Source organism: Sphaerodactylus townsendi, linkage group LG03, assembly GCF_021028975.2.
Source record: "Sphaerodactylus townsendi isolate TG3544 linkage group LG03, MPM_Stown_v2.3, whole genome shotgun sequence".
Classification (NCBI taxonomy): domain Eukaryota; kingdom Metazoa; phylum Chordata; class Lepidosauria; order Squamata; family Sphaerodactylidae; genus Sphaerodactylus; species Sphaerodactylus townsendi.
In genome coordinates, this window is record NC_059427.1 from 9,430,959 (window position 1) to 9,443,801 (window position 12,843).

The 12,843-nt window shown below is 46.9% G+C and overlaps 1 protein-coding gene and 1 long non-coding RNA gene across 2 annotated transcripts in view; one reads left to right on the plus strand and one right to left on the minus strand.

The window, feature by feature from the left end:
• The window catches only part of LOC125429901, a 33,376-nt gene extending 25,065 nt beyond the window's left edge, over nucleotides 1-8,311 (minus strand). Inside the window, exons 1-2 of the mRNA XM_048491482.1 lie at nucleotides 8,242-8,311; nucleotides 7,315-7,400 (exon numbers count right to left, since the gene is read on the minus strand). Of these exons, the coding sequence (XP_048347439.1) occupies nucleotides 7,315-7,356 (42 nt within the window). The 5' untranslated portion in view covers nucleotides 7,357-7,400; nucleotides 8,242-8,311. The remainder of the gene's footprint in view (nucleotides 1-7,314; nucleotides 7,401-8,241) is intronic.
• A 170-nt stretch (nucleotides 8,312-8,481) lies between these two features.
• Nucleotides 8,482-9,199, plus strand: LOC125428920. The gene is made up of 2 exons (XR_007243886.1): nucleotides 8,482-8,737; nucleotides 8,857-9,199. It is a non-coding gene; the product is annotated as an uncharacterized LOC125428920 (long non-coding RNA).
• Nucleotides 9,200-12,843: the final 3,644 nt, after the last annotated feature.

Below are 12,843 nucleotides of genomic sequence, written 5' to 3' on the forward strand. Positions count from 1 at the left end.
TCCTTGTGAAGTAGGTGGGGCTGAGAGAGTTCAGAGAGAACTGGGCTTGGCACAAGGTCACCCAGTATGCTCCGTGTGTAGGAGTGGGAAAACAAATCTGTTCATCAGATAAGAGTCTGCCACTCATGTGGAGGAATGGGGAATCAAACCCAGTTCTCCAGATTAGAATCCACCACTCTTAACCATTACATCACGCTGGTTAGTAGTTACAGCATCGCTAATATCCAACCAAAGGGATTTCATTAGTTTCCATGTATTGTTTTTTGGTAATAGTCCTTCACAAATTGGCTGTTTAGTCCAGCATTATTAAGCAAGTAACATTTTATCTGACACCTGCCATTTCAGGATTTTTGACGGGCTTGTCACTTATTAACTCCATAAGAAGAAGAGTTTGGATTTATATCCCACCTTTCTCTCCTGTAAGGAGACTCAAGGGGGCTTACAAGCTCCTTTCCCTTCATCTCCCCACAACAGACACCTTGTGAGGTAGGTGGGGCTGAGAAAGTTCTGAGAGAACTGTGACTAGCCCAAGGTCACCTAGCAGGAATGTAGAAGTAGGGAAACTAATCTGGTTCACCAGATAAGCCTCTGCCACTCAGGTGAAGGAGTGGAGAATCAAATCCAATTCTCCAGATAAGAATTCACCTGCTCTTAACCACTACTACACCAAGATGGCAGCATTCCAGGCCTTCAACTCCACGTGTGTTTACCTTGGAGTAGGCCGCACAGAATAAAAGGGAAATTACGGTACTGCTGAGTAGGATGCACTGGAATACACTGTGAATCTCAAGTCACAGCAATTATTTGATTTAAATTTGATTTATTAGATTTGTATCCCGTCCCTCCCTATGTAGGCTTGATGCAAGAATCCAGAAACATAACTAGTCGAATGCAGGTTTCAGTTCACAACTTCTGGGCTAATAAATAAGGGGACTACAAAATATTACAGAAGGTATACAGTCTTAGTTGCTCCATTAAAAAAAATACTGTAGAGGTGGAAAAACTGTAGAAAAGGGCAATCAAATTGATCATGGGACTGAAACCCCATCCTTGCCGGAAAAGACTGTGAACCCGGCTTCTCCCCATGCCCTGGGATCGAATATCAATCTTGTATGTGAGCCAGAACGTATAATTTTTTTAATAGGTTTCAGTTTGTTCGGCAGGCCTGAAATCTGCCTGCAAGACTTCCTGTAAAAGATACAAGCAGGCTTTTCTTTTCACTTACTGTTCCAGGGTACAGATAACAAAATCCTTGTGAAAGAGCCACTTGGACAGACTGAATCAGTTCAGCTGTTTGTTCCAGCGGCTTATGAATAGCTGGCCCTTTGCCAGCACAAATCCAAGGAAACAGAACCCTGACGCTGTTAGCAGCGGTCAGAACGTAACCTTCAGGTTTTTACTGAAAAGTATCATTTGTAGGCTCAGAGGAACATCATGAAACAGATAACTGATCAGAAACATGGGTCTCATGCAGATGGGCTCTATATATCGTATTATAAGAACATAAGAACAAGCCAGCTGGATCAGACCAGAGTCCATCTAGTCCAGCTCTCTGCTACTCACAGTTGCCCACCAGGTGCCTTTGGGAGCTCACACGCAGGAAGTGAAAGCAATGGCCTTCTGCGGCTGTTGCTCCCGAGCACCTGGTCTGCTAAGGCATTTGCAATCTGAGATCAAAGAGGATCAAGATTGGTAGCCATAGATCAACTTCTCCTCCATAAATCTGTCCAAGCCCCTTTTAAAGCTATCCAGGTTAGTGGCCATCACCACCTCCTGTGGCAGCATATTCCAGACACCAATCACACATTGCGTGAAGAAGTGTTTCCTTTTATTAGTCCTAATTCTTTCCCCCAGCATTTTCAATTAATGCCCCCGGGTTCTAGCATTGTGAGAAAGATTATGTCTAATTCTTTTTTAAAGCATAGTTTCTAATTCTTGTAATCCTGATCCTTCTGTATTAGGTAGATTTTATACCATGTAAACTGCCCGGCACAATCCTGTCAGATTTCTGAAGTTATGCAGGTTGGCCCAGTTTAGTATTTGGATGGGAGACCACCAAGGTCACTATACAGAGGCAGGCAATGGCAAACCACCACCTCTGAACATCTCTTCCCTTGAAAACTTTATGGGTTGCCATAAATTGGCAATGACTGTATAGCAAAAAAAAAAAAGCTACCTTAAGTATCATTGAGCAAAGTGGACGATAAATTACACAAATATGTAACCTCTAAGTGCCTTGTGGCATGAACTTCTCAGACACTAATTGAGTTAAGATGTTCCTTTTCAGGAAATGCTCCAGGGATAAGCAAAATCTGACCAATTCATAAATCCAGTCTACATAGAACAGGAATGTCATGTACACTCTTTTATTTTTAATGGCTTTTGTTTACGTCATGGTTATTTATGTATCCTCAGAGCCTTCCTATTTAATTTTTTCCTCAGTTAAAGTACTTTAAAGTAACGTTTGTTACTGGTTGGCAAAACAAGTTTTTCATTTGGGACTGGGACTGAATAAACTTTGCATTTTCCTTCAGTCAGAAGCCTGAGGCCTGGAAAGCGGTGAATTCCTGAGGGAGAATCTAGTCAGCACTGTGATACTCGTCACTCACAAGTACTTGCAATCAACAGAACTACGTTTACTTCCATCCCTGGCTGAAAGGCTTACATGTCAAGGAATCTCACAGGTTATTAGTTTGTCCACTGGCAACAGTGTCAAGGTGAAAACCGACTAGCCACAAGCACACATCTCTTTGAGCAATGGCCTTGCCCACTTACGTGAAATATGGGGCAGGTGCCATATTGGAAAACAGTGCTCTGAAGAGGTGACATATTACGGCCACATTAGACTCCCAAGCCATAGAGTATTGTTGAGTTAGGATATTGCTACAATTCAGCCAAAAGAGACTTTTACATTTCCGTGTGGTTTTTTTTTTTTTTGGGGGGGGGGGGGGTACCCCATGTCAAGAGGGTCTCTTAGAAGAAAAAGAGTTTGGATTTATACCCCACTTCTCTCAACCGTAAGGAGTCTCAAAACAGCTTGCAACCTGCTTTCCTTCCTCTCCCCACAACAGATACCTTGTGAGATAGGTGGGGCTGAGAGAATTCTGAGAGAACTGTGACTGGCCCAAGATCACCCAGCAGGATTTGAGGGGAAACAAACCTGGTTCCCAGATTACAGTCCACCACTCTTAACCAGCTCTCTGGTAGACCCTCTTCTAGCCCGGGCCCTTAATCACTATAACAACCTGTATTTTGGGTCAGATTGAGCTGGGTGATAATGGTGTGTGTGTGTGTGTGGGGGGGGTGTCATCGTTGACTTTTGCCTGGAGAGTCAAAACTACATAGACCTCTCCTGATATACAACTCATGAACGGCTATCAGCCCCCCCCCCCCTTTCTTGAATAGGCACATGAAGTTGCCTTATACTAGTGGTTCTCAACCTGTGGGTCGCGACCCCTTTCACAGGAGTCGCCTAAGACCATCAGAAAACAGCCTTTTTATATTTTATATATACCAATTTTATGGTTGGGGGTCACCACAACATGAGGAACTGTATTAAAGGGTCGTGGCAATAGGAACCATTGAGAACCACTGCCTTATACTAACCATCGAAGTCATGACTGCCCACTTGGACTGGCAGTATCTCTCTAGGGATTTATGTAGAGATCTTTCACAACTACTGTCTGGTCCTTCTAGGTGGAGATCTATTTATTTATTTGATGTATAGGCCTTCCGCTCCCCCATCAAACAGTCTCAGGGTGGCTCATAATATATATTACAATTATAAAATCAACCATATTAAAATATATCTCTCTCCGTGTCCTAGAACTAAGAAGCAGGAGACCAACGGAAGATAAAGGAAGGGTTTATAACAATAAACCAAAAAAGGGAAGGGCCCGCGGGGGGGCAGGTCCCATTTGGAAGAGCATCCCACCAGGACAGGGAGGCTCCAGCTGAGAACAGCCAGACAGTTTTCAGGTGAGGGACCACCAGTAAATTGTTCCTTGCAGGGGGTGTATTAAGAGAGATGGCCCCACAGATATGAAAGCCCCAAACCGTTTGGAATTGAACCTGGGACCTTCTGCAGATGCAATACCTCGGAGCTACGCCCCATCCCTAAATGATATGGCAGAGTTCAGAGGCAACACTGCTCTTTCTCCTTGGCAGCATGAGGGGGTGAGGAGGAGGTTGCTGCAGCTGCTGTGCCCTCCAAGGGTATCTGACTGACCAATCAGTGAAACAGGATGCTGGACTAGGAGGACCACTGGTCTGAGCTGACACGGATGCTCTCGTGTATCTAAAAATCCATTCAATTAGGACCGTTGGTCCTGATAGCTAAATGGAACCTCCATGTCCAGAGGCAATGTACCTGTTGAAAACGTGAACCTAGAGACAGAGGGATCTGGTGTGTGCCTCCCATGACAGTTGTGGATGGAGCTCTCAAGGAGTGGGGGGGTGTCCTACAAGTCCTCCTCCAGCAGGTGCCCTTGGAGCACCAAACGTGACAGAGGCAGTTTGGTGTAGTGTCGGGATTCCCAAAGTGGGCGGTACAGCCCCCCTGAGGGCAGTGCCAACATCAAAGGGGGCAGTGGGGAGGGAATTTGGGGGCTGTAGGGGGTTAGGAAGTCTCTGAAGTGACACTCCCAAAAAGTCTGAGAACCATGGTTAGCGGCTAGTGTGCTAGATAAGGAACTGGGAGATCGAGATACAAACTCCTACCTCATTCTGATAGCTCACTAGGTGTTTAGGGGCAAGCCACTCTCTCTCAGCCTAACCTACCTTACAGGGCTGTTGTGATGAAAAATGGGGTAGGGAGAACCACATTCACTGCCCTGAACGTAGAAGAACAGAAACACGCCAAACAGGAATGCACTCCATTTTCAATTATTAACAGTACTTTTCAGGTGCCTGTGTTACATTTTCTGCGTTGCCTATTCTTATTCCAAGCCAAATAGCCCAATAGGATTCTGATAGGCCAATGGTGGCGAACCTCTGGCATGGGTGGCAGAGGTGGCACTCAGAGCCCTCTCTGTGGGCACAACCAAACAGAGTCCCCCCCCTCCCCCCCATATAGGATGGCCTGGGCCGCTGGGCTTGATTATTAGCATTAAACCTAAGACCTGGTTTTGGGGAAGCAGTGTAGGTAACCCTGTTAAGCGCTGTTAAACCCCACTGATTTTCATGCGAAGAACTAAAGTGTGATCCTTTTCCTGGGAGTAAGCTTGGTTGCTGGCAATGGGGCTTGCTTCTGAGTAAACCCCCCTAGGGTCGTGATTCACCCGTTGGAAGAGTTGCACGGTTGCTTCATTGGGATTCGGGGTTCAGCCTTGAACTGGCTGACCTCATTTCTCCAAGACCGGGGACAGCAGGTAGCGTCGGGGGGTGAGATCTCTGAACGCCCCATCATGTGTGGGGTGCCGCAAGGAGCGATACTCTCTCCGATGCTCTTTAACATCTATATGCACCCCCTGGCAAGTCTAGTCCGGAGTTTTGGGCTGCGGTGTCACCAGTTTGCTGATGACACCCAGCTTTTGTTCACAATGGAGAGCCACCCGACCTCGGCTCCTGATGCTCTCCAGCGATGTTTAGATGCTGTGGCTAGTTGGTTGAGTGCGAGTCGGCCGAAGTTGAATCCTACAAAGACGGAGGTCATGTGGCTAGGTCGAGGGGAGTGTCCGGCGGCCTTTAGTCCGCCTACGCTGCACAGCGAGGCATTAACATTAGCCTTGTCCGCCAAAAAACCTTGGGGTGATACTGGACCCATCACTATCGTTGGTTGCCCAGGTCACCCAGACGGCTAAGGCGGCGTTCTACCATCTGCGACAGGCTAGACAACTGGCCCCCTACCTTTCCCGCTCTGATCTGGCCAGTGATCCATGCCACGGTCACCTCTAGGTTAGACTACTGTAGCTCGCTGTACACGGGCTTACCTTTAGCCATGATCCGGAAATTGAAGCTCGCGCAAAATGCGGCAGCCAGGTTGCTTGCGGGAACATCTATTAGGGACCAGATTACTCTGGTCCTGTCTGGCTGCCGATCGAGTACCGGGTCATGTTTAAAGTTCTGGTTTTGACCTTTAAAGCTATTCGTGGCCTTGGACCAGCATATCTACGGGACCGTCTCTCCCTATATCGCCCAGCTAGGCCCCTCCACTCCTCGGAGGCGGACCTTCTGGTGATCCCTGGCCCCAAAGTGATCCGGCTGGCCTCTACAAGGGCCAGGGCTTTTACGGCCCTGGCCCCTACCTGGTGGAACAGGCTCCCAAGTGAGATCAGGGCCCTGCGGGACATACAGAGTTTCCGCAGGGCCTGTAAAACGGACCTGTTCCGCCAGGCATTTGGCCAGCCGGGATAACACCACACTTCTGTGATAAATATCTGGCCTCCTGTGGGTGCAAGAATGGGGAAGGGGAAACAATTTTAATAATTTATATATGGTTTTCAACAGGGATTGGGTGTGAAATGGATTTTAACTGTTTTATATAATTGATGGACTCCGCCCTGAGCCCTTCGGGGAAGGGTGGTACAGAAGTTTAATGAAATAAATAAAATAAATAAATAAAGCCACCGACTACCACCAAGCTTACTCCTGAGTAACGCATGCCTCAGAGCCAACTGTTTTTTCTAAACTAAAACCTCAGTATTCAGGTTAAATTGCCGTGTTGGCACTTTGCAATAAATAAGTGGGTTTTGGGTTGCAATTTGGGCACTGTGATAGGCAAAGACACTCTTGGGTGCTGGGCAAATAAATATCTTTTCTGACTACTCAAGATCCTTTTAATGCAGGGGTCTTCAAACTATGGCCCTCCAGATGTTCATGGACTACAATTCTCATCAGCCCCTGTCAACATGGCCAAGTGGTAGGGCTCATGGGAATTGTAGTCTATGAACATCTGGAGGGCCATAGTTTGAAGACCCATGTTTTAATGGAAGATACCAGGGACCATTGGCACACAAAACTGAGTCACTACTGGGAATGTTCTCGACTAAACCGTAAAAAGGAAGAAGCAATCTTGTTATGAAGTTGTGGGGAATCAACTCTCAGCTACCTACATTAAAGAGGCAATGTGATGTAGTGGTTACATTGTGATACTATCATCTGTGACTAGATTCAAATCGCCACCCTGCCATAGAGGTATCCCTTGGGCCAGACACACTCTCAGTCTAACCTACCTCACAGAGTTGTTGTGAGGATAAAACAAAGGAGAGGAGAACTATGTAAGTCGCTTTGGGTCTTAAGTGGGGGGGAAGGGGATAAGGATCGGCAGTAAATTAAGTAAAAAACGCATATCCTCCGAATCTCCCAGATCCATACCTGAATTACAGCCTCATTTACTTTGCCATTTTCGCTGTCCATGGTTAAGATGAGCCAATCCACAATACTAAGACTGCTGGGTCCCTGTGGAGAGAGAAAAGGAAAAGGGCAAAGAGGGAGGGTAGGAGATGAAAAAAATATATATTTGTTTGTTTTTATAAGACTAGGGAAAGAAGGAGATGCAAAAACAGTGAAGGACAACTTTCTCTGCACAAGCAGGAGAGCTGAGACATTCAAAAAGTCTACAAAGATAGAAATAGAGGCTTTCAAAAATGTCTTCCTTTGCTGGCCAGGGTCGACATCTGACATGGCACAGCGATCTAGAGTGCAACAGCAGCACAGGACGTATGGCTGGGCCGAGAAAAGGGTTCCTCTGAGCATGCACAGAGCACATTCTCCCCTTTCCCCACAAAAGCAACACAGCCCACCCCAAGTGCTCCACCTACGCAGAAGAAATAAAAAGATAACGGAGAGGATGGAGGGTTTTTTTTTACCAAAAGAGAAAATCCCTTCTGAACATGTGCAAAATGCATACACCCATTAAGAGGAACGGTGCCGCTGCCCAGCCTCCGATAAGAAAAAAAGGTTTTCCGGGAGTAAGAGTGATGCAATCAGCCGAGGCTTCTGAGCATGTGCAAACAACCTCCCCCCCCCTTCCAATCTGGAGAAGGAAGGCCTTCCAGAAGCGGATGCAATAAGAAAGATCAGATCCTTCTGAGCATGAGCAGAGTACACCCCACCATCGCCGCATGATCAGCGCACAACTAAGAGAAGCGGGAGCTTCCATGAAAGAGGGCCCGATACATATCCTCTGATCATGTGCAAAGTACATTTCCCCCCCCACCTCCGGGTATGCTTGCCAGACAGGCGCAAAGTCGGCCGCTCGTTGCTCCCTCCTTTAAAAATGTAGAATAAATAAATGCAACCTTGCAAACCTTGCAAGTCGGCTCCCAAGTCCAGCCTCTAACGTTTAGGAAGAATGTCTAAATTGCAAACTTAAACCGGTTAGACGCCCACTGGCTTCCCTTCCCAGGGAACTCTGGGAGTTGTAGTTCTGAAATGGCAGGCGGACTTCAGCGGGCAAGCCTTTGCACGCGCCCATAGACTACAGTTCCCAGAGCTCCTTGCAAGGAGATTGCATTCAGCATGCCTCTGAGCGAGGCTGGTTCTCTACCGCAGCAACCGGTTTGGAAACAATGACCCGCAGAAGGGGTGCGGTGTTGGTTTTCTGTTTTCTTCTCTTTATTGCAACCCCCTTTTCGCTTCTGGCACTTGGGACTTTTTGAAGAGCAGTGGAGCTACCAAACTGGTTTGAAACGGTTTACGACTGTGCAGTGTAAATGCAACCCGTGCCATTTCAGTATTTGTGTTTTGGTTGGATCTAAGGGTTAGGGAACGAGAGCTCAATGAGCATGTGCAGTTGGTAAGTTTGCTTACATATTACCAACTGCAACAGCCCCCACCCTCTTCAGTTTCTCCTGCCTGCAAGAGGAGAAGGAAAATTGAGAGAATTGCTTGTGTGTGTGTGTGTGTTTTTTACAGGCCCAAGTTGAAGAAAAGCCTTCAGCAGCTGCAACTTATGCAGAAGAACAGCTGGGATAAAGAAGCCGTGCATTATTCATTGTTTGGACTTTCTCATTTTTCTTTATTTACTGGGCACTGTTAGTAATTGTCACTGTTTTGAGTGCTTTTCTTGAAAGGCACTGAGGATTTTGTATGCTTGAGTTGTGCTCCACTATTATTTATTTCTTACTTATGTACAATTGTTGTGTTTAAATTAATTTGTTGAAGCAATTTTATATTTGTTCGACAAGCCACAAGGTGCTGTCATTTTATTAAATTTTCCTAGGACCTCCATGGAGGTTGATGTAGGATGAGTACATTACATAAACACACCTTTTGATTGCCCCGTTTCCCCTGCCTGGTGGAAAATGAGACCCTTTCTAGGTGTCTCCCCTCCCCCTCCAGATGCTGCAGTTGCGAAGGAGGGTGGCGCTCACCAATTACACGAAAGTGCCCGGATAGAGAATCTGGTGTCGGAAGAAGCATGACTGGAGCAAGAATAAGCAAAGAGAGTCGCCTCTTTGCCCTCTTTTTTTCCTGCACAAATGCCCAGAGCCATCTGGTGGCCAGAAAGAGTGGATTAGCAATCCACTACAGCCAGATCTCCAGGCAACTTCAAGAAGAAAGCAAGCAAGTTCTCCCTTTTCTTTAACAACAAAAAACTTTTGCTTCTCCACAGCAGGCAGAATTTCAACAGGTGTAAAATCTAGTTCTAAAATGCATTTGCAAATCATTCAAAACCGCTTTCCTACACATACTAGGAGTAAATGATGTAATACAAGGCAGCTTTATGTGTCTATCCAGAAAGAAGTCCCACGCTATTAAATGGTGGCTGCTACTTGAATGGTCTGCATGGGTTTGCACCCCTTAATCTCTTTGCCGCTTCAGACAACAGCCATGATACATGAAGCTGCCTTACATGAAGTCAGACTCCTGGTCCATCAAGCTCAGCATTGTCTACTCAGACTGGCAGCTGCTCTCTAGGGTTAAGAGGTAAAGTCTTTCACATCACCTACTTCTAGAGAGCCAGTGTGGTGTAGCAGTTAAGAGAAGTGAGATCTAATCTGGAGAACCAGGTTTGATTCCGCACTCCTCCACATGAGTGGCAGACTCTTATCTGGTGAACAGGGTTTGTTTCCTCACTCCTACATGTGTAGCCTGCTGAGCGACCTTGAGCTAATCATTGTTCTCTCAAAACTGTCTCACTTATCTCACAAGCTGTCTGTTGTGGGGAGAGGAAGGTAAAGGAGTTTGTAAGCCCCTTTGAGTCTCTTTACAGGAGTGAAAGGCGGGGTACAAATTCAAAGTCCTCTTCGCTGGAGGTACCAGGGTTTGAACTTGGGGACTTCTGCATGCCTTCCACACTGAGTCATAGCCACTTCCCTAAACATCTAAATGGAACTTCCATAGTCACAAGCATTCTACCTATATTTACCAGTTAAGCAGAGGAGTGGCCTCACTTGTGGGCTTTCTGGGGGCATCCAATTAGCTGTTGAAAGGGCGGAAATATTTATTACATTTAATTTAATATCCCACCCATTTTCAGCCAAAACACAATATACATTTCCACCCTCAATGGCAACTAATTGGGCATCCATAATGGACCCCTATACAGCCTAAAATTCTATTCATGCCCCTCCCGTCATAAGTCCATTCCTTGTTTGGGTGAGCAAGGAGCGGGGACAAGATTGGGGGCCCAGGAAGATGGAACAGATCTGTGGCTGCCTCCACCAAAGGCCCGGTGGAACTGGGTCAGAGTCAGGACCTCTGGACTGTTCAGGGAAAGAGCTTCTGTTTTAGCAAAAATGTTTATTCAGAAACAGTGGTCCAGGCTGTCAGACATTTATTGATAGAATTGGAAAACCCCTGCCAAAATCCCTCTTCAAATACAAAAAGCAATGACAAACCACCCCACTCCAAGCCATACATCCCTTCCCAGAGAAACCCAACTCTTCTCTCTGAGCTAGAAAGGAATCCAGAAAGGAATCTAGCTCTCTGAGGCTCATTCCGCACATGCAGAATGATGCACTTTCAAACTGCTTTCAGTGCTCTTTGAAGCTGTGCGGAATGGCAAAATCCACTTGCAAACAGTTGTGAAAGTGGTTTGAAAATGCATTATTTTGCATGTGTGGAAGGGGCCTGAGCTAGAAAGGAACCCTTATGTCAGTGGTGGCGAACCTACGGCACGGGTGCCAGAGGCGGCACTCAGAGCCCTCTCTGTGGGCACACACAGAGTCGCCCCCACCCCCCACACATCTAGGCTGGCCTGGGCTGCTGGGCTCAATTATTAACATTAAACCTAAGACCTAGTTTTGGGGAAGCAGTGTAGGGTAACCCTGTTAAGCGCTGTTAAACCCCACTGATTTTCATGCAAAGAACAAAAGCGTGATCCTTTACCTGGGAGTAGGCTCAGTTGCTGGCAATGGGGCTTGCTTCTGAGTAAACCCTCCTAGGGTCGTGATTCACCCGTTGGAAGAGCTGCACGGTTGCTTCAAAGCAAAGCCACCGACTACCACCAAACTTACTCCTGTGTAACTGACGCCTCGGAGCCAACCGTATATTCTAAACTAAAACCTCAGTATTCAGGTTAAATGGCCGTATTGGCCCTTTGCGATGAATAAGTGGGTTTTGGGTTGCAGTTTGGGCACTCTGTCTCGAAAAGGTTCACCATCACTGCCTTATGTCATACCACTGTAATCCAGCCAACATAGGAAACAACCCCAGATGTCCAGCAGTAGCCATAGGATGTGGATTCCCATGACAACTGGGGGGTGGGAAGAGACAGATGACCTTACCCATCTCCTGTCTGGAGAAAAATTATGGTCAGGCCCAATGTAAGACTGGGCATAACACTAAGATTCCTCAGGGCTCTGGGATCATATGACAGGGGCCCCCACTGGACTGGAGCCAAGGCTGAAAAGGCCCAGACTCTGGTTGAGTCCAGCTAAATGTCCTTGGGACCAGGGTCCACCAGGAGGTTACTACTGGAGGAGCAACATATGGGCAGTATGGGGAAATGTGGTCTTGAAGAGATGAAGGTCCCAGACCACTTGAGATCTTAAAAGTCAATACTAAAAACCTTGATCCTGATCCGGAATTCAACTGACAATGAATGCAGGTGGTGGAGTCCAGGTGTAATGTGCGCTCTTACTGGGGTCCCAGTAAGAACTCTTGCTGCTGCATTCTGGACCAGTTGTAGTTTCCAGAGCAGCCTCAACGGTAGGCCAGTGCAGAGTGAAATTGCATCTGAAAAAGGGAACTTTGACTCTCAAAAGCTCATACCTTGAAAATCTTGTTGGTCTCTAGAATCTAAAGAATGTGATCATTACCTTGAGGCTATAGAGCACAGCTAGGCCCCTTATCCTGTAACTTCTCTAGGACACACTCCCAAAATGAGGGGTTTTCTAGCAGAAAACATAGTGATGATAACTATTGAAAACACAGCCTGTCTGCCTGGAAGCAACCACTCACCAGAAACAATGGAGTTTCCCATGAAGATACAGTCCCAAAGTCTAGCACCTTAACAACCCCCGCTGGCAATTTTGTTCCTTCACACGCACACATTTTTGCGTTTCCCAAGAGCGTTAGCCAAAAGAGCAGAGAGGCTTGCAGCTCCTTCAAGGCTAATGAATTTGATGGTGGTATATCAAGCTTCACTAGATACACAAATCTTATGTTCCACTGGGAGAAAGTTACCTGGTGGTGGAAAATGCCATCAAGCAGGGGCAAAGTGAGTGAAAACCACGCCCGGGGCGTGCATGCGCCATGCACCCCTGTCACACCCCCATCCTGGGGCACGCCCGGGGCACCCCCCTGTTGGCACTACGCCACTGCCATCAAGTCACAGCTTATTTATGCAATAGGATTTTCAGGGCAAGAGACTCCAGGAGCAGCAGTGGCGTAGGAGGTTAAGAGCTCGGGTATCTAATCTGGAGGGTTTGATTCCCAGCTCTGCCGCCTGAGCTG